General features: G+C 37.4%; 1 protein-coding gene across 3 annotated transcripts; it reads right to left on the bottom strand.

Annotated features, from left to right (window-relative positions):
• Positions 1-1,060: 1,060 nt before the first annotated feature.
• LOC130875582 (UDP-glucuronosyltransferase 2B17-like) lies at positions 1,061-22,495 on the bottom strand. 3 transcript variants are annotated; one of them, XM_057771610.1, is made up of 7 exons: positions 22,185-22,495; positions 21,772-21,833; positions 20,158-20,306; positions 18,664-18,795; positions 5,967-6,054; positions 5,276-5,495; positions 1,061-1,340 (listed from the first exon to the last, which is right to left on the bottom strand). In XM_057771610.1, the coding sequence occupies exons 1-7, from the start codon at positions 22,493-22,495 to the stop codon at positions 1,061-1,063; spliced, it is 1,242 nt and encodes a 413-aa protein (XP_057627593.1). The 3 variants fall into 3 exon arrangements, with proteins under 3 accessions (XP_057627593.1, XP_057627592.1, XP_057627591.1); XM_057771609.1 differs by lacking the exon at positions 21,772-21,833 and having other exon boundaries at positions 20,158-20,302; positions 22,020-22,495; XM_057771608.1 differs by having other exon boundaries at positions 21,772-22,495.

The raw sequence follows: 22,495 nt of genomic DNA on the forward strand, positions 1-22,495 counted from the left end.
TTAGCTCTCCCATAATGCCCAGGCAAGGGGTGAGGTTGGCTTTTCTATATCCACACAATCAGGGTTAGCTGATCCTCGCCCATGCCACCAGGGCCAACTGTCTGACAATGACAAGATACATGATGAGGAGTAAAAATAAGCTTTCCAACACTAATGAGACCTTCCTTATCCACACCTTCATTCAGGGCCAGTTCTTCCTAGCTGCTCAGGCAAGTTGCAGGGCTAGCTCACCCTAGTCCTGTGGCCAAAAATTGGTGAGTTTAGCTCTCCCATTGGGGCCAGCTCTCCCACACTGCCCAGGCAAGGGACAGGGCCATCTTATCTACACTTGTATCAGTGCTTATGCTCCCGTGTGTTGGCTATTGAGGGGCTGGACCAGCTCAGCACCGTACTCAGACAACATCCTGGCCCAGACCAAGGAGGTCCACATTGCATGGACGTTGTCACAGACCCCTGCTACAGAAGGGCCATGAACTCAGACATGGTCCTCTGCAGCAGCATAGGCCCAGATAACACCATGACCTCTGATAGCAGTTCAGGCCTCTCACATCAGGCCGTTCTTTGCTGTCTTCATGTCTACAGTCCCACCACTCTTCACAGAGAACAAACTGCTCCCACTTCCCTTTCTGTCTCACCTCTCCACCACATATTTGTTCATCATAATGCTGCATGCCCTCAGTAATGCCGAGGCCTCTTCTTGGTTTTTAATTTTTCATTTCTGTTTGTTTTTGTTTCATGAGGAAGAGGGTTTATTTCATCTCATAGCTCCCTGTCCATTGCTGAGGAAAAGTAGGCCAGGGGTTCAAGGGCAGGACTCAGGATGCAGGACTGAAACAGATACCATGGAGGAACTCTGCTTACTAGTTTGTTCCTTATCATTTGCTCAGCTTTTTTTCTTTCATTATGTCATTTATTTTGTGAGATTATAATATATTTGCATTATTTATCCCTTCCCCTCTAATAAAGATATGCCTTGATAGAGTGATCACTGAGCATTCAGAAGGCCGTTCATAAACTAGAATGATGCTGAAATGGAGTTCATGTGCATTCTCAATGAGCTCTACTCTTTCTTTGTTTTCTTTCCTGTTTTAACAAACTTTTGATAAATGAATAAGAAGGATTTTATGGAAAGGAAAGTTATGGCTGCCACACAGGTCAGAAGGAATCCAATCACATCCAGAGAGTGGTACTGGTACCAGGTGAGGTTGTGTGCAAGTGGCCTCAGGTGCTTGGCCCCTTTGTGGCGCATGACAAACTCAATCCAGAAAATGACTCTGTCCAGGGGTTTCATGGGCTGGTCATGGTGAACGGTTGACAACCACATTGCATTCTTTTTATAGCTGAAAGAAGGAAAACAAACATTAATTTACATAAGAAATGAAAAATGCACATGTGTAAATTTTTGTATAAATATAAAGATAATCTCACAATACAGAAAAATTATATTTGTTTCATGTTCATGATAAGGAAGATGTTCAGAGGCATGTCTGATTTTTGAGTATGCAAGATTAAGCATGTAAAAAGAAAAATAAAGACCAATATCCCTAGAGTTTAGAGATAGCTAAGTCTTAAATGCAAAATAAATCAAACGAGATATTATTTGAGTATATAAAGCTTCATTTACCCATAACCAATTATTAGTAAATTTTGTGTAGAAAATGTGTACTAGTGTCAGCATGTAGAAGTCAAATCATTCTCAAGTCCTCATGGTGGTGCATATCTGTGTAAGGTTGATAAAGATTGAAAAGAGATTTTTATGCTACATCTATCAATGATTAGTGGTTTTAATTGCAAATGTGTCCTGGTTCTTATTAATTAGCTCTAGTAGCTTCTTCCCATTGCTTATATGTTTTTCTAATTAAGGTATCAAATATTTGACAAAATTAATACAAAAAAATAAAAATAATTTTCTTCTCTGTTACTGTACTGATTTTTTTTATCACAATAAATTTTTGCTATTACTTTTAAATATGTATGTGAGAAAGTATGTGTGCAAAGTATGTAAACATGTGTGTGTGTGTGTGTATGTTTTTTATGAGATCTGTTGGAGATAGAGTAAAAGATGTTTGTAACCAACTGATGCAAGTGTTGAGAACAGAACTCTGGTCCACTGCTAGGCTAGACCTTCCCTTATACACAGAGTCATCTTTCAAGCCTAATTTATACTCTTATTGTTGATGTTTGTTTTTTGTTAGCAATGTAATTTTAGAAGCATGAGTTGTAAAAATTTGATTCAATACAAGGTGTACTTGATTCTAATGCTGAAATAATTATTGATGAGCATATAAAGGAGAAGGGTTATAAAAACAAGTCATCTACTCTGATGTCAGTTTGATGCAGCAGAACTTACAATTGTAATAATCGTAACTTACTGTCTTTTTATTTACAAAGCAAAATGAGAGAATTATTATGTATCTATTCTCATTTCTTGATCATCATTTCTTGGTATGCATGTTATATTTATTTAAAATTTAATTTGTAACTTATCTGAACTAACAAGTGGCTCTCCCTTCCAAAAATTGGTGTCAATGTGGTTGACTAAAATCTATATAAAACCTGAGAAAGCTTGAAAAGGAATTCTAGACACAAAAATACAGAGATTAACACAGCTTCTTGGTGTTTGCTGGAAGCGTGCTGCAGCTCCCTTAAGACAGGATTTTCTGATTCAATTGCGACCATTTTGAAATACCAGCTTTCTGGCCTTGCTGCCAGTGTGACCTCTGGCTCTTTTGGGAGATGGATATTTGGAGGGGTTTGTGAACAGACTGCTGCAACTTGCTTAATGGTGGCATGGACTGACTGTGTACCTGACACTGGGGCTGTGGGCTTGGCTCTCAGAGGCAGCAAACAGCTCTGCCATGCTGGACTGTGCCGAGCAAGCAGGAAGTTCCAGATATGTCATAGTAATTGCACAACTTGAGTTTTAGAATGGACAGGCAAGCAGGAAGTACCACATATACAATAGTAATGGTGCAGTTTAAGTTTTATGAAGCACTTAGCATTTTAAGAAGCACTCTTGGACAGTAAAGAATTATAGGTACACAATTGGACAGATTCAGAAATAAAAGACTTCTTAATGGGTCACAGAGTTGGATAAATGTATGTAACCTTGGGAGAGAGAAAGACAAGAGCATTAAGAGTTGTAAAATAAGAAAATATATGAAAAAACAAAGTCTTTAAAGAGAGAGTATAGACAGTCATAGAATAAAAGGTGTAGAGAAAAATGAGCCACATAAAGATAATGGAAAATTCATAGAAAGTCTGGAATATGTATATTATTGTGTTTTCTTTGAGTGTTTTGACTGTGAAGGAGCTATGTATAGAGACACATTTCATTGTATGGGTTCCTAAACTAAATCAGCATGTATATTATAAAGGTATCATGACTTCCATATTTGGGTTTAAGGATGTGTTGCTTTGGAAAAGAGGTTCTTCTCTTGTTTCCACAGAGGTTGACATTCTGTGGATTGCTTCCAGACCAGTGTGGTTGATGGATCAAGACCCCTGAAAGGATGCCTTGAACATCCCTCAAAAAATTACATTGTCCAGTAAAAAGCAGGAAGTTTTTGGAGAAAAACTATGTCCATATTCCTAAATATTATTTATAAATATCTCTTTATATTTAAAGGGGGATATACTATAGAGATTTGCATTTGTATGGATCTTGGTTTATTGATGCAAATCTAAGGTCAATCTTATACGCATATTAATACTCTTGATTAAGATATTGTGATTGTGTTGTTCACTTAAAAATATAATGTATAATTAAAAATATAGGTTAATAGATAGTCATCTATAATAAGCAAGTTTGTAGTCATTTTAGGTTTTCTAGATATATAGAGAGATATTTCATTTAGGTATTTTTCAAATCATTCAGAGACCTTCAGAATATGGCATTTAAATGTTTTAAGATATTAGAACTTTTCATGACAATGAGACATATCTGTACCTGGCAGCACTACTTCAAGAAGAAGATGGGCATCAAAGAGTCTTCTAATGTAGTTCATTAGTCATTTGGGCAAGAAACTGCTCTTGTGTGACCACATAAATGTACGTGCAGAATTTGCTGAGAAATGACTGCTGAATGTGCCTAAAGGCAAGATGGTTCTTTGGGGTTCCTGCTACATGAAAGAATCTGCCAGATGTTCTGCAGGACACAGAAGAAAGTGACTGGCAAACTTCCAGTATATAGGCTGAAGTATTTTTAAGACTTCCTGTTTTATTAAAAATTCTGCTGGATACTATGGGCCTGTAGCCTGAAGATACCTCAACAATACAAAAGAACTTTAGGTGACAATCCAGGCAGCAAGATGTCTCTTTCAATTCTAGAGTTTTTGAAGTTGCTTACAAGCACCCCCTTTTACTTAGGCAATGTCATATCCTTCTGGAGTGCTTGATAGAGTTAAAGATTTTATACATATAGTTTTATTTAGTTATGATAAAGGTTAAGTAGATATAAATATTGTAACTACAATTCTTGCTTGATAACTGTTTTATTAAATGCAATTTTACTGTGTTAAAAATTTCCTTTTTGTTTAGAAAGAAAAGGGAAAATGGTACGGGAAGTTCTTCTGTCTGTGTGTTTTATTCATTGGTTATGAATAAAGAACTGGCTTGGCCTACAGCATGGGAGAAGGAAGGCAGCATCAGAAAGATGCCATGGAGCTGCTGCTGGAGACAGATGTGCTGAAACTTTGCCTCTAAGCCACTGCCATGTAGTGATATACAAATTAATAGAAATGTGTTAAATTAATATTTAAGAGTTATCCATTAAAAAGCTAGAGATAATGGTCCAGCCAGTGATTTAATTAATATAGTTTCTGTGTGATTATTTCAGGTCTGGGTGGCAAGGAACAAACAAGCGAGCGACTCTCCCCTCCAACGTTTAGTTTCACATCACTTATTGGCTATTGAAGTTTTATACTATCCTTAAAACTCTGACCAATTACTTTACTAAAGGAATTGAAAATAAAAGTTGCCCAAAGCTGGTGGCATATGCCTGATAGACAAGTTGTTTGGAGGATTAAGTTGAAGAATTAAACAATTAGAACAAGTTTGATTTACATAGGAAAGAAATATAAAGCTCAACATGGAAATTAAAAATAATAACAAGAAGATTGAAAATCCTATGACACTAAATCATGCCCTAATTTGTCTCCATACCTTCCATTATTTTTGTCTTTAGGATAATTCTTGCTCCTTTGGCCTTCAGTAAAAATCACAATTCATGATAAAGAAATACCAACATGTATACATTTCAAAAGGTTATACTCACAAAGGATTATCTATGATGGCCTCCAGTGCACTGAGTAAATCTGCCCTTGTCATTGTTCTGAAATCTAATGAAATAGCTGCTCCTTTGGCTACTATGTAGGCAATGTTATCATGTTGCTCTCCAAACAAAGGAATGCCAATCATAGGGATTCCAAAATGGATCGCCTCATAGATTCCATTGGCTCCACCATGAGTTACAAAGGCTTTGGTTTTTGGATGACCTAGAATAACATGAATTCAGGTTGACATTAATTAGCAGTCTTAGACATGAAATGAGAAATATGCACTATCAGGAACTGAAAGATTTTCTACATGAAGATTAATTTTACTTAATTCAATTTATTAATTTAGTTTACCACACAACTTTTGTTTCCCCTCACTTCTCATCTCAAGAAAACTTATGTGAAGATTCTAATATGCATAACCTTGGTGAAATGTTTTCTTCTCTCAGAGTGAGAAGAAACTAAATTTACAGAGAGATATTTTGGAGAATTGCTTGGACTTGAGAGTTGAACTATGAAATTCTAATTCCCAGTTGAGCATATTGGGTGCATGGTAGGTAAGAGAAAATGGGTATTAAAAAAGACGAACTGCATACCAGAACTTGTTATCTTAAATAAATAATACATTGACTAAGCGAGATAGAAAGGATTTTGAAGTCAACCAGGATAGGTTTGTTATGACAGGCTTACCTAGAAGGTCATTCTGAGGGAGCCATTTGTAAATTCTGGTATTGGGTCCTAAGGTATCTGGTGTTTTACCCTCAAATCTCCAAAGAACCTGTTAAAGATTAGATAATCTTTATTGCTGTAGTCAAACTTAGCATTATATAGATTAAATAAGTTATATTTTGAATATAAATATATAATATGCATATATGTATGTAACAGCATTCATAAAGATGATGCTATAAATTTGAAAGAAACCTAGGAGAATGGATATGAGAGGGTTGGAGAAATAACAAAAAGGGAGAAATAATGCAATTTTAATTTAAAAAAAATTGTAAAAACAAATATTTTTGTGTTTAAATATAACAAAGGTAAATACCTCTCATAAAATGGATGAGGACATCAGAAAGGGTAAATATTGAGAACTCTAGAGAGACTGAGAAGAAGATTGTGCCAGCAGAGTCTGTACTTATTTTTACATTCAGGCAGGTTGAGCATAATCATCATTTTTCTAAGCAGAGATGTTTGGACAAATGAGATAGCTAATGATGCATGAAAATATTTAATACACTCCATGGTGATATAATTCAATCTCAGAGAAGAGTGGCACATTATTAATAACTCATTTTATATGAACATATTTTGACTGTTCTAAAATTCTACTTTTAACACCATTATATTTTATATGCTTTGGGGGGTTTACTTTTACCTGTTCTACATTATTTTCATTGAATTTCAAGTTTTTAATCTTTGATTACTTATTCATGACATATATATCTGATCCACAATTTTCTCTTGTCTGAAGTTCCTTGAAACAATGCCAATGTGTTAGCCAATAGAAATATGGAGTCATCTGGCCCATCCAGAGAGTAATTTTGCATAGTGTAGTTTTGGAACATAATCCAGAAATGGAGTCATATGAGCAGAATTCTGAGTGCTTGAAGAGCACTCTAAGAAAACAAGACAAGAATCTTGTGACCTCAATTTCTTCAAAATGCTACCTTGTTTTTGGTAGGTTTGTTTCACACTCCTTCCAGGTATAGCAGATATGACTGGATCTATTTCAGGTTAACCACTACCACTTGCTATTGACATCAAGATAAAGTTTAAACTGCCCTTTGTATGTTTCTGTTGTGGTTTGATAGAAAATGGCCCTCTAAGGAAGTGGTAATATCAGGAGGTGTGGCCTTGCTGGAGGAAGTACGTCACTGTGGGGTGGGCTTTGAGGTCTCTTTGCCTCAAGCTAACTTCAGTGTGACTTTCAGTCGTTTTGACAATCAGAATTCCTAATGAAAATATTGAGTTATTGAAAATGAAAGGACAAGGAAGAGTTACAAGGGATTATGGAACCTATATTCCCATGCGGACAAGAAAATAAACATGACTGGTTTTCATAGGACTCAAAATTATATAAAATCTAGTGACCCTGTCTGTTCTCTTTCTAAAGGAAAGATATGGGCTCTTCACAAGGTCACCAGAGAACAGTGGAGAATAGGCACACAGAGACCTCTGTTTCTTCCTGGAATTCTCCTGATTTTATAATTAAGAATAATCTGGCAAATGGAGATGATTGAATGACTTATGAAATGTTAATGCCACCATGTGGCCAATGGGAGCTTTATAGTCTGGTTTACCTAGAGACAGTTATTGTTAAAGATTGGCCTTTAATAGTTTTGCATTTAAAAGATTGCTTTTATACTATACATATTCTTTCTGATAATAAGGTACATTTTGGCTTTACTCTTCATTCAGTCATAAAAATGCTCAGCTGTGATATCAATGGGCTTTATTACTTTCAAGGCATGACATAATTCCCTATTATGTGTCAATACTATGCAGGAAAGGTTTTAGAGCCTGAGAGGGAGGCCTTTCCTCAGGCTTATGTTTGTTAAATTCAAACCTGGGACTTCCTGTTCCCTGCATACTCAGCTCCAGAACCATGTTTGCCTGCATCGTGTCATATATCCCTTCATATGATAATGCTTAAATGGGTTACCACATTTAAGTGTATTTTTTATTACAGATGCCATGGTCATGATGTCTCTTCAAAGCAATAAAAACCTAAATAAGATGCTATGGAAAAACTTTTTTTTTGTCACACATGCCTTGTCATAGTGATGGTGTACAACTTCAAATCATGTGATCATTACTCATATGACCTTTCTTAATCCTTAGAGTACACATTGTTTGATCTCTGAATAGAGTTCACTATTGCTTATGATTGTAATCCCAAGTTTCCAGGAGAAAGTGCTTTAGATGATGAAATAACCTGTAGAGTCTGAATGAATATTGGAAAGGCATATAAATAAGGGGAAGAGATCCCCATTCAATTTGGGTCACTTAGGCATTGATTTAAACTATTATAAAATACTAAAGGAAGATAAGGAGGTTATTAATCATGAGGAAGAGATGACTAATTCCTTGCATGACTATAAACTGAATGATAGCATCTTAAAATTAGTAAAGAAAGAAAATCAAATAAATTTTCCCAGTGTCGATAAAATTAAAGTAAATACAGTGTCACTGTCAACTATGATGGCTCCCTCAGCTCACTTTTTTTGAGTCTCCTTTAAAAATGTTTCCTGTCTTGCCTAAGGCACTCCTGAAGCACGGGGTAAGGAACCTGATAATCAACCTAATCTTTCATTCTTTCTACTTTTTGATGAGGATTTCAGAGAACTTGTGAAAAAGCTAACTTTACAATCTAGACAAGCTAGGGCATGACACGGAAAAGGAATTAATTTACCAATTTCTCACCGGCCTCATGGGCTCAGCTCTGTGTTTCAGTGAACTTTCAACAAAATCAAGGTATTTATCATGGGTTAAACATGGATAAAGTGAAAGATTTTAGAAGGTTTGTGCTTTCTGTGGATACACTGCTCCTTGTAGTTATGAATCTTTTTGGTTGGAACAATAATGCACAAGGGTTATTGTGTGATTTTCATATAATTGCTAAAATGGTTCTTAGCCCTTTCAAACTTCTTCAGTGGCAAGTGTGGTTTGCAGATAAAGCCCATGAAAATTTCTACAGCTAGGAATGAAGGGTAATCCTAAATGTCACATATGAAATTCTGACAGGGTGTGTTAGATGGGTATCAACAGATTATCAGCTGCATAATATGCTTCTGACAGTTCTCTCACACATTAGGGATGTAGCTATGGCTTCCTGGCCATTTCTTCTCTTCAAAGTCCTTTAAGGTTACACACAGAATATTGGGGACTTATACTGCCTCAAAGAGTTGGACTTTTATTGGGTTGCAGTAGTTTATCCATGAAAGCAATCATAGTTCATACAGGAATCATTAATGAAGATTTAACAGGGCAAACTGCAGTCATTGCAGTTATTACTATTGTCTATATAGCCCTTCACAAAGAAACATGCCTTTTGAGCAAGGACTCAGTACAAGTAAGATGATGTAGATTTAAGGACCTTACTAAAGGAAAATGTTAAACCATCATTGGACTTAAAGGGAAAAATGTTTATAGTATTAATTAGTTATAATGGGAGTAATGTTTTCATTACAACCATGGAATAATGGGCACTTGGATGGCTTTTTTTTTTCTTTTTTAATTAAAATTTCCAACTGCTCCCCGTTTCCCATTTCCCTCCCCTCCTCCCACACATTGCCCCCTCCCCCCACTCCCCTCCCCCATCCCCACTCCTCTTCTCCTCCCCCCAGTCCATTCCCCCTCCCTCTCGATACTGAAGAGCAGTCCAAATTCCCTGCCCTACAGGAAGACCAAGGTCCTCCCACTTCCATCCAGGCCCAGGAAGGTGATCAACAAAACAGGCTAAGCTCCCACAAAGCCTGGATGGCTTTTTATGGGGGTAAATTCAACCCAAATAAAGTTGGGAACTATGAGTTCTAAAAGATTAAACATAATGCTACAAAATTACAAGGGATTGTAATTTTGACACAATGGAAATCCTCCAGCCTTGTTACTCATATTCTGATTGATTTTGGTACAGAGACTTTCTACAACAGACTCATGCAGAGATCTCTATTCCCACATCTAATGATACCTATATTCCAAATCAAAATTCTAATGAAAGGTTGGGTTGTCAAAAATGAAAAAGACTAGGAAAATGCCACGGACTGACTCTCTTGGAGATCAAAGACCGAGGGAGAATAGGGTGAAGGCTTAGGAGAATCCAGGATTCGGCAAATGACAGACAGACACAACTCTAATGAGATTTGAATCTCCTGCAATTTTACTAAAATTCAAGCATTACTTTTATGAGATTACAGAAGAAAGTTGGCAGACATAAAAGCTTACATAAAGAAAATGATTACAGGCAATTGATTATTCTCAGCAAGTCTTGTGGTCAGGGCCAGGTGGGCAGAACTTTTCCTTTTGAAATTCGTCTCACACCACTAACCAACTGCGCTTCCTCATGGCCCTAAATCATATCTGCCCTCAAGGTAACCAAGGTAACCCAAACACTATTCTTCAGGATTCCACCCCCAGGGTTAGCTCCAATATTGAATGACTGACTTCATGTTATCAAGAATAGCCTGCCTTTTTTTTCCTATCTAAAATGCACCAGGGGTTTCTCATTCTGGCTAGCCTCTCCATAAGTGGTAACTCATGCCATTCCATACCTTTTCCTTCATAATTCACCCATCTTCTACCAAATCTCCTATCATGAGCCCTTTCTGTTCTAGGGTATCCATAAATTCCCCCAGAGAGCGAGCTAGAGTCTTAATCATAACATTAATGGCTTGAAACATGGGAGGGAACTGACGCATCAGTTCCTCCGTTTTCAAGGAGCCGTTGGAAATGCTTCCTGGTTCCTTGAACAGATTATGTTTTTGTCAAGAGAAAAGTAGAACAGAAGAAAAAGATAGCAGAGCCAATGCAAGAAACCATCGCCAGGAACAAAGTGAACGAGGTCCTTGAGTCTGATCAGGCACCACAACTCGAGCAGACTGCCAGGGAGCCATCGGGGGCCAAACTCCAGGAAGCACAAGCCCTTCATTTTGAGACGGCCACCACCTGAGAGGCATTTTGTCACACAGGCGAGACAGCCGTGGATGTGGCAGGAAAACAGATGCAAGAGATTATGAGCCCTATATTCCCAAGTAGATGGGGACATAAGTACAACGTAGTTTTTCATAGGAGTCAAAAATTGAACCTAGAGGGGCTCCCAGGTGCCCAGGGGGATGTCCCCAGTTAGTTCCTTGGGCAGCTGGGGATAGGGAACCTGAAATGACCCTATCCTATAGCCATACTGATGAATATCTTGCATATCACCATAGAACTTTCATTTGGCAATGGATGGAGATAGAGACAGAGACCCAATTTGGAGCACCGGAATGAGCTCCCAAGGTCCCAATGAGGAGAAGAAGGAGGGAGAACATGAGCAAGGAAGTCAGGGCCGTGAGGGGTGCACCCATCCACTGAGACAGAGGGACTGATCTATTGGGAGCCCACCAAGGCCAGCTGGACTGGAACTGAAAAAGCATGGGATAAAACCGGACTCTCTGAACATGGCAGACAATGAGGGCTGATGAGAAGCCAAGGACAATGGCACTGGGTGTTGATCCTACTTCATGTTATGGCTTTGTGGGAGCCTAGCCAGTTTGGATGCTCACCTTCCTAGACCTAGATGGAGCGGGGAAGACCTTGGACTTTCCACAGTGAAGGGAACCCTGACTGCTCTTTGGACTGGAGAGGGAGGGGGAAAGGAGTGGGGGGAGGGGAAGAGGAGTGGGAGGAGGGGGAGGAAAATGGGAGGCTGGGAGGAGGCGGAAATTTTTTTTTCAATGAAAAAAAAACCCCAAAAACCTAGTGACCCTGCCTGGACATCTCAATGGCCTGTTTCTAAGGAAAAGATATGGGCTCTTCACAAGGTCATCAGAGAACTGTGAAAAACGGGCATATAAAGTCACCCTTTTCTTCCAGGAATTCTCTTGGTTTTGCAATTAAAAAATAATCTGGTAAATGAAGATGGTTGATTGACTTATGAAATGTTAATGCCACCATGTGGCCAATGGAAGCTTTACAGCCTGGTTTACCTAAAGACAGCTACTGTTGGCCTTTAATAGTTTTGCATTTGTAAAAAATGGTTTTTTACTATATATATTCATCCTCATAATAAGGTACATTTTGGCTTTTCTGTTCCTTCATTTAACCATAAAGGTTCTCAGTTCTGACATTAATGGATTATATTAACCCAAGACATGACAAAATCCCCTATTATGCATCAATACTATGCAGCAAATTATTTAGAGCCTGTGAAGGAGGCCTGCCCTTGGGTGGCCTTAGATTTGTTAGGTTCAAACTTTGGACAAATTGCTAAGGTGCTTATTTAATATTGCAAAGTTTACCTGGCTCCCTGATTTTTCCTCCATTCTTCAGTTCCTACCTGTGGGAACTTCCTGGCTGACATACCCTCTTCCCTATCTTGAATTCTCCAGCCCAAGGGGCCGGGCTGTTTCTTCCTAAGTAACCCAACCATTATGACAACCTGCTCTTTTTCATGCCTTTGATCTCCAGGCTGCTTCACCTGATTCCTCTCTCCTGTCTTCCTTCCCCTCTTCCGTCTCCTCACATGGCCCAGCTCAGTCTGGTCATGACCTCTCTGGACTCTTCGAGATGTCACTGTCCCTGCCTCTGGCTATGCTTTCTCACACATCTATAATAAACCATCTTCTCCAGCATACATAAGAACAGTTACATCAGCCGGGCGGTGGTGGCGCACGCCTTTAATCCCAGCATTTGGGAGGCAGAGGCAGGCGGATCTCTGTGAGTTCGAGACCAGCCTGGTCTACAAGAGCTAGTTCCAGGACAGGCTCCAAAGCCACAGAGAAACCCTGTCTCGAAAAACCAAAAAAAAAAAAAAAAAAAAAAGAACAGTTACATCATTTCTTTATCTTTTTATTTCTCTTTTATTCAATATTATTAATTACATGGCTGATTGTCCTGTTAGTCTTCCCCAAAGAGAAAGAGCTACAATCCATATAGGACATAACTCAGGATGTGCTACATAAATATGGGCTTATTATTATACCTGGAAAAGTACAGCAATGAAACAACTGTGTAGTATCTGGCGTAACTAGTTACTAGAACAACTGCTAAGCAAATCCACACCTCTCCCACAAATGTCCATTCGACAATTTAAAAACATTAAATGCCTTTCATAAACCATTAGGGTATGTTAATTTTCTGTATACCACTTTATGAATGCCTAATTATGACCTAGCCAGAAAACTCTGAAAGGAGAGAAAACATTGTATAGTTCTTAGCTTTATCTTGAGTGGTAATGGAAGAATTATAATTATTTAATTTTAGATTAAAAGAGGCATTTGTATATTGTGTAGTGTCATAGCCACAAGTTGGAGTGACATCTTTTGGGGTGACATCTGTCAAGGTTCAGCCTTGACAGGTTTTGCAAGTTCCAGCGTAGCAGGCTGTGTATTAGAAAACTCGGGTAGGAGGCACAGAGATATGAAAGAAAGACAGACATTAGGATAGAAGCAGGAGGATTATCCAGTGAATACTGAATAGTGAATGTGTTTGTTTTTCATATGCTATATACACCAATCCAAAAAAGGGGGAAGAAGGCAAAAGACTGATTTAACATGACACAAAGAACAAATAGAACAATTACTTGCTTCAATACTTGATACATCAACTCACAATTTCCTGAATTAAGCTTTCTGATGTTTTAGGCAAGACATACAGTGACTAGACTTTAGACCAAGTATCCTGTAGGCAGCCACTCCCTGGGGCAAACCTATCTTATCCTTAAAGGAACAGTAATGGTTTGAATTCTCTGGCCTTTGCTCAATGTGGAGTGGAACCACTTCTGTGGGCCCCCCACAGTGTGGATTCTTTGTAGCCTTTAAACTTATTTTCACTACTCAGTTGTCTCCTAGAGGTAGTACAGCACAAAAGGATAAACCTTTAGAATTGATTTATTTATACCATAAGGGCCATAAAATAAATACTAACTTCTTACCTTCCTTTTCTTGCTCAATCAGTAAATCCATGTAAACAATCATATGACATCAATCCTTGTTGTGCTATATTACATCTGACTAACAATCAGTTTTAAAGAGAGTTACAGAACTGTATGGGTTTTCCATTTTTTTTTATACATTACTATGTAAGGATAGAAAACTGTTTTACATTTAACTTCATACCTTATTATTTCTTGGACTGTGTTTTTGCCCTTCTCCCAGATGTAGTAGAGAGAAGTGGATCTACTTCAGGGTAACCACTACTGTTTGCTGCTGTTATCCAGAAAATGTATAGACTGCTCTTTGTGTGCCTCTGTGGAAAAACATGTTTTTGCCACACAAGGCTTCTCATTATGATTGTATACAGCTTTAACTCATGTATTTTTGCTCATAAGACCTTTCTTAACCTTCAGCACATAAGTTGTCTGATTCTCTGAATAAAGTTGACTACAGCCTGAGACTTTATTCTACTTCATTTTTTGCCCCATTCTCCCATGTCTCACTGGCCCTGGAGCAGGGACAGTTTTGGTTTCAAAATAAAACATTCAACCAGCTGTATCACATTCTCCCCCCAAAACTTTTGTTCTTTGTAAAGTTATTTATTAAAAGCAATAGACTCAGAACATGCCTGCACATTGGGAGTCCATTTGCCGTCTCAATGATGACTATGACCACAGAACGTGAAACTGACATCTCGTTTTGTCTTCACTTCTTTGGGAGGTCATATAGTATCCTGTTGTCATATTCATCCCCCTACATCAATCTTCTCTAAATCAGCCCTTTCGTATCCTTTCTACTCAGTGTCTCTAAAAAGGTTCCCTCAAGAACAGATGTGTACTCCAAATATTCATAGATGCTCTGTGACAGAAAAACCAGTCTCAAGCTGAAGCCTACCATAGGTGCTAATGTTGAAATTCTCAGAAAGATCTCATAAAATCAAGCATTAACCTCACGGTTAACATGAATTTGCTATGTGACTGATAAAATCAACGATAGGATGACATCAACAAATTAAGGTAGGTCATTAAAGAGAGGCTGTTCCACTACAGAACTTAAAAACATTCATAAACATTCAAATTTAATCCATAGAAAATTACTTTTCGGTATGCTTTATGAAGTGAGTGATCTGAAACTTTATTTTTTACCTTATGTTCCTTTGGTTCCTTTCTTATTTCCTATGTCTTCCTTGACTGGTAGAACTTTTATTCTGACTGGTTAAGAGCAGAGTTGTGAGTTTCAGTTTTTATGGTTCAGACATCACTGTGAGGGAAGCACCTGTCTTTAACTTTCCCTTAGATATTTCTCCTACAAATACTGGCAGGCCAACTGTGAGAGTTAGCCAAGAAGAGGCTCGAGCTAGTGGGCCAGGCAGCAATTTAATTAACACAATTTTCCATATGGTTATTTCAGGGAATAAGCTAGCGGGCAGCCCGCTGCTTCTCATACTACAGATTGGCACTCCAACGTGATGGACTAAATCCACTTAAAAACCTGAGAGTGCTTAAAAAGGACACAGCTTTTCGCTGTTTGTTGGCTGAGTATCGCAGCTCCTTTAAGAGAAATTTTCCTGATTCAGCTGTAGCAGAAAAAAAAAAAAAGCTGTGTCATTTTAAATCAAGGCTTCCTGGGCCCTGCTGCCAGTGCAAACTCCAGCTATGGGACATTCATGGGCTTGGATGTTTGTGTACCCACTTGGGGTTGGGAAAAAAGTAGCTGAGACCATGCCAGTGGCTCAGATCTTCCTGCTTGGGTAGGCAGCAGGATCAGGTCTACTAGAAAGTAGCGGTTTTGAAATACCAGTTTCTGGGCTGTCCCACCATCACGATTACTGTCTGGCTCCTGCAGTAGACAGAGCTTTTCAATGGGGTTTGTGAGTAAAGTACTATGGCTTGCTTGATGGCAACTGGACTCACTGTGTGCCTGAAAGGGAGGCACTATGCGTGTCTCAGAGGCACAAGTGACTCAGAGGTACAAGCAGCTCCACCATGCTAGCAGTGCTGTGTGCATGACTCAGAAGCACATGCTGAACTGTGCTGATCTCAGGCAGGAACTATCTTAATTATCATAATAACAGCACAGTTAAGGTTTAGACTGTGTAGTAAACTGTTGGTATCGTATTACCCCTACCTGGTGCAACTTAAGTTTTTAAAAGGTGCTTAGCATTTTAAGAAGTGCTCCTGGATAGTAAAGAATTACAGATTCACAATAGGACAGATTCAGACATAAATGACCTCTAAATGGGTCATAGTGTTAGATAGACAGACATACATAGGCTTGGGAGAGAGAAGAAAAAGAGTATTAAAAAGTCATAAAGTAAAGTTAATGCTAAAAGGGGTAAAGTCTTTAAAGAGACAGAGTACAGATAGTCATAAATTAAAAGAAGTAAAGAAAAGTAAGCCATGTAAAAATGGAAAATTCACAGAGAGCCTGGATTCTGTATATTATTGTGTTTTCTTTGAATCTTTTGACTGTAAAGGATCTAAGTACAAAGAAACATTTCATTGTAAGGGCTAAGCTAAACCAGCATATATGTTCTAAAGGTATCATGACTTTAGAATTTGGGTCTAAGGATATGATGCTTTGGAAAAGAGGTTCTTCTTTTGTTTTCACAGAATATGAGACCCTGTGGATTGATTCTAGACCAATATGGTATGATAGACCATGCCTTCCTGAAAGGTCTTTGTGAACACCTTCAAAAAAATTATTTCACTCAACTGCCGACTGAGATGAACCTAGCACACAGGCTATACCAGGAAAGACCTGAATAACAGTGCCCCCATACAACATGAAGCAGTTTGGAGAGACAAAACTACATCTATATTCCCACATATTGTTTATAAATGTTCTTTTACATATAAAGGGGGATATGATATAGAGATGAATAATTTGCATTGGTATGGATTTTGCTTTATTGGTATAAATTTAAGGTCAATCTTGTTATATGTATATTTCTGCTCTTGATAAAGGTATTGTGATTGTGTAGGTCATTTAAAAATGCAATGTATAATTAGGAAATATAGGTTGTTAATGGATAATCATCAATAATAGTCAAGCTTGTAATCATGTTAGTTAGATTTTGTAGATATATAGAGATATATTTCAGTTAGATAGGCATTCTTCATATCTTTCAAAGACTACAGAATATGGCATTTAATGTTTTAATAACTTAGGGCTTTTCATGACAATGAGACACGTCTACTCCTGGCAGCACCAGCCACTTCAAGAGGAAGATGGGCATTGAAGAGGCTCTTTTGGAGTTGGTTAGCCATTTGGGCAAGAAACTGCTCTTGCCTGGACTGTTGCATAAACTGGACACAAAGAACCTGCATAAAGAAAACTACTGAACTTGCCTAAAGGTGAGATGGTCCTTCAGGGTTCCTGATTCATAAGAGTCTATAAGACATTCGGCAGGATACAGATGAAAGTGACTGAACTGTGTTTAAAATTTCCTGCTTCATGAAACTGTTTGCTGGATACTATGGGCCTGAAGGCCAAAGATGGATGCCCCAACAGTACAGAAGAACTTTGGGTGACTGTATAGGCAGTGAGATGTCTCTGTCAATTCTAGAGTTTTGGAAGTTGCTTACTTCCAGTTTACATAGGTAATATTATATCCTTCTGAAGTCATTGATAGAGTTGAAGAATAGATAGATAGTTAGAGTTTCCCTTAGTTATGAAAAAAGATAAAATAGATATAAATATTGTGACTGTAATTCTTGCTTAATAACTGTTTTTTATATGTAATTTTACTATGTTAAAGTGAAAGACTTTTTTGATTAAAAAGAAAAAGGGGAAATGCTGTAGGAGGTTCTTTTCTATTTGTGGTGCTTTTATTGGTTGAATAAAGAAGCTGCCTTGGACTTTTGATAAGGCAGCCCTTAGGTTGGTGGAGTAGACCGAACAGAATTCTGGGAGAAGAAGGCAGGCAGGGAGAGCTGCCATGCTTCTCCTCCCCAAGACAGACATTGGTTAGATTCATGCTGGTAAACCACAACCTTGTGGTAACACATAGGTTAATAGAAATGGGTTAATCAAAATGTGAGAGTTAGCCAAAAAGGGGCTAAAGCTAATGGGCCAGGCAGCAATTTAATTAATACAATTTTCCATGTGGTTATTTTGTGGAATAAGCTAGCCGGGCAGCTGGGACACAGCCCACTACTTCTCATACTACAGACAACCAGAAAATAGATTTTTTTCTTTTATTGCTTTTTCTCTCAATTAGCCAAAAATGTACTTTGATTGACAGTTGGTGAGCCTCAGACTCCCTTCCTTTAATTGGCCCTTTCAACTGCACACTGAACAAGCCTACTCCAAAATTACGATGCAGGGTCATGCTGCATTTCAAACTTTTTCAACACCTGCTTACTGCTATTCTGATATAACTACCAAATACAAATTAACTCATCCCTGAAAATCTAACATATGCAGTGACTTTAAGTAATGAACAAATAGAACAAGTGACTCTGAAGAATTTGGCTATGTTTACATACACTTGATAGCAACGTCATCATCATGCCAGCATTTCAGAATGTGCCCACAGTGATCACAGTGTGTATATATAAGTCACTCTCAGTCAAAAACACCTTCTGCAGTATTGAAGCATCTACTGTGAATATAAATTTCTAAATTTGAATAAGGGAAATTAGATCTTCCTTAAAACTTTACCTTTCACGCAATCATTTCTATAATCAGATCTTTCAAGGACGTTCACAAACTTAGTATATAGTCACCTCCCATGAAATATTTTCCCTCACCTTTTGCGGAATCTGGGCAAGGGCCCATGCAATTGCCTTTGCTTTGTCTTCTGACACGTTCCTGACCATTGACCCCAGAGAAAACACCACGACACCATGCTCTCCAGAGGTCTGGACAAATTCTTCCATTTCCTGTGAAGAGAATTTATTTCATAACAAATTATAGTTGTAGAATAAGCACTTATGAAACATTGGTGAAAAAACTAGGAGATAAAAATTGAAATGTCTATAGGAATAATTAGTATAGTGGTGTTTAAACATACAGAAGACAAGAATGGCAATATCAAAGAATTTGAACTTCACTGGCATCCACACAAACTATACTCACACATTGTCCAACAGACATTCAAGATATTTTCCTCTGACAAAATTAAAACTCAGGAGAGTAAGAATATTCTATGAAGCATTCAAAAATTGTCGCTTCATTTACAAAGTTTCTGCTTACAGAAATGGTTATTATTTTTTTCCCTTGCTATTTTCTTTTTCTCCTATAATGGCTGATTTAATATTATTAACTAGTGTTTGATGAAATAATATTTATGTTATAGTATGTACATATGTGGTAGTTTTTACAAACTTCCTACTATGATTAGTAAAATGTTTAGGATAATCATAACTTAGGATAAACATATACTATATAATAATTTTCTGATATTGTGTATGAATAGGGTATTTTCAGAGCTGATATCCAAAATTTACTGCTTGGAGAGAAACTATGTCTATGCTGTTTGTTTGGATATCAACAATATAAGTTGTTATATAACTTATATTGGATATAAGTTAATCATAGCTTTTGATGATGAGAAGTTTATGATTGATGAGCTTAACTGATTTAATTTCTCTGTCTCTTGTGCATGTGTTTATATGTGTGTTTGCTTATGTGCACATTTGTGTTTGTGTATATGTGTGTGAACATGTATGTTCTTGTGTGATTATGTGTCTGTGCCCATGTGTATGCTTATGTGTGTGTGTGTTTGTTTTGGGTGTACTGAGAGGTTCCTTGCCTTTGTTTAGCACATAGATGCCAAAAGTTAAAATCTAAAGTCTTCTTCTATCAATCTTCAACATAGGTTTTAGACTGTCTCACACTAAACACAAATCTCACCATTTTTTTTTAACAGACTAATGGTCAGCAAGCTCCCAGTGTCAACATGTTTCTGCCACCTCAGTGCAATGTCATTCTATTGTGCTGGGACACAAAAATTTTTCCCTGGGTGTTAGGATTCAAAGTTACATCCTCATAGTTGCTAGGTAAGGAGTTTACACAATGGCTAATGACCTAAGTACTCTAGATAACCTAATTTAATTCACTGATATGAATATTTCCTAGGTCTATCATATTTTTCCTTTGTTAATTGACCTCCTATTTAGCAGGATGCTTAAGTCCACTTCTTATATATCTCTATCCCTGGGAGAAAAATATAATTAAAGTTGTAGAATCACGTTCATCAGAAAGGAAATCAAATGAAAAAGATATCTGAAGAATGTATCTACCTTAGGCAAGGGTTTAGCAGGTTTGCAGTGGAGACCTCCAACAAAGTCAACATTTGGTAAGGTTGGGCGAGGAAACTCTAAATCCCAGTAGGATCTAATAAGCCACATTTCTGCTTTGCCTATTGTCTCAGTTAAGGTAGTGGGCCTTCCTAGAAGGAGAAATGAGAAGGTGAGAAGGAGAAAAGTTGACAAGATTGTCATTTGAGTATAAACTATATTTCCTTAAAATGATAAAAGAATATATGTTTGATATGGAACATGTGCTTTTAAAAACCAATGTTTCTTCATATGTAACATAATTTACAGTGTAATTGATTTACATAATATATATAAATGTCAGTTGGGTTTATTTTTAAAGCAAACTGTAAGAATTACTTAATGTTTCCACAGTAATTTGAAATAAGAAACAGTTATTTAAATAACCCACTAAGCCACTATTTAATGAGTACACAGTTTACTCCTCTCTACATCTTTAAAAGGAACAGTGCAAATATAGACACACATTCCAGGTCCAAAAGTCACATCACACTGTGTACCATGGCCAGAGCTCCCCAGGGTCATTGTAGTTTGTAGCTTGTTCTTCATCCTTGTTTTGCTAAAGAGGCTGTATAGTTTATGAATGACTGAATTTCTGGTTAGTGCTTCTACCTTTGTTTCATATAAAGAAATTTAATAGTACTTATCTTACAAAAAATTACAGTATTTTCAGAAATTATGAGAATAGAAATTTTGGCCAGTCCTACCTATGAAATATTTTTAAAAAAAAGGAAAAGAAGACTTCAAAAAATACAGACCGGGTATGTGTGTATTCATGCTTCCGTAGTGTTTAAACAATAGATGTTAGGAAAGTACATAATAAAGGAATATGGTATTGGTAGAAACCCCAGTTTCACTTTTAAGCCTGTGAACTAACATAGTATATTTTATGAGTAAAGGAATTCTTTAGGAAATACAGAGAAAATATTTTATAGTTTATATTTTTTATTTATGTATATGTGTGTCTGTGTAAAAATATACTAAGTTTATTCAGGAATTAGAGGAGACCATAAAAGGGCAGCAGGTCCTCTAAAGCAGAAGTTACAGGCAATTTTGAGTCACTGGTCCTGGGTGAGTGCTAGGTGAAGAACTCAGATACTCAAAATGAATAGAAAAAAACACTCTTAAACTTTTAGTCATATTTTCAGACCCCAAAGTTGAGTTTTAAATAAAGATAGTTGCCTATGCAAGAGAAAATAATTTCTTCAATATTCTATACATATTGAAACTGTAACATATTTCATTCCTTAATATACATTAATTGTGATTTGGCTAACTAGCTAGTTACTTATTAAAATAGATTTAAAATTATAGCAAAACAAGTAAGAACCACTTAAGAAAAGTCTACTTGCTTCTCTTTGCAGTTCTGTATCTCACCAGAATGTCCTGTATCAGGTCTGATACCTGCTTCTCTTTGATCAATAGTATGAAACTTTAGAGTGAGTTTGGTAGCTAATATCATATTACCTTTGATCACCTATAAAAGGCAAGTTTACTTTGCATTTTATGGGCATGGCTATAGATTTAAATAATTGTGAAACTTATGTCTCTGAGCTACTGATAAGAATAAAAACTTACCCAATGTTTCACTGTAGAACTGACTCCATTTCTTCTCATTATATGTCTCAAACCAAAAGTCAAAATATAACATACACATCATATTTTTTACCCTCTCCATGAATGTCATTTGACCACCTAATCCTGACAAAATTACAGGTACATAAGAGGGAGGGACTAGAAATTTCCCACTGTACTTTTCCATTGCATAGCCGGGAGAGAAACGAAGACTGTACAGAAAAGGGATCTGGAGAAGTTCAGCTATCAACTCCCCACAGGGAGCAATGGCATCCGAGAAAAGGACATCAAACTTGGATCTCTGTAGTTTTGTCATAAGTTGTTTGTTTGAAACTGTGTCTCTGCAAAGACTCATATAGCTATCAGAGAATTCATTAACCACGTTTTCTAGCAAAGGAGAGAAGGATAAACACAAATCTCTTGGTATCTCATAAGTCCACACATCCACAAGCATTGTAAAAACCTTGTCCAGATCATCTTTACTGATAGACGTAGAATAACTCTCAAACTTCAGAGCAGGTGATTTTTGGGGATCAAGAAAGATAGAAGCTGAAGGTCTCAGAACTGTCACTTCATGACCCCTCTGTACAAGTTCATCCAGTATTGTCTTTAGATTCATCCAGTGACTGTATTCCAATGGCCATACTAATACCTTCCCACAGTTCCCAGATCTGAAACAGCAACTCATCTGCAGGAGCAGCAGAACAGACATCCACTTCACAGTCAT

Source organism: Chionomys nivalis, chromosome 6 (assembly GCF_950005125.1).
Source record: "Chionomys nivalis chromosome 6, mChiNiv1.1, whole genome shotgun sequence".
In the NCBI taxonomy this organism is placed as follows: domain Eukaryota; kingdom Metazoa; phylum Chordata; class Mammalia; order Rodentia; family Cricetidae; genus Chionomys; species Chionomys nivalis.

Excerpts from the sequence above, each read along its gene's own strand:
- LOC130875582 (XM_057771608.1), bottom strand. The coding sequence starts at position 22,495 with ATGACTGTGAAGTGGATGTCTGTTCTGCTGCTCCTGCAGATGAGTTGC. Across the intron at positions 6,055-18,663 it reads TTGCCCAGATTCCGCAAAAG|GTTCTTTGGAGATTTGAGGG; the intron begins GTGAGGGAAAAT and ends AATCTTTAACAG. Across the intron at positions 1,341-5,275 it reads GCCATCATAGATAATCCTTT|CTATAAAAAGAATGCAATGT; the intron begins GTGAGTATAACC and ends TCCTTCTTTCAG.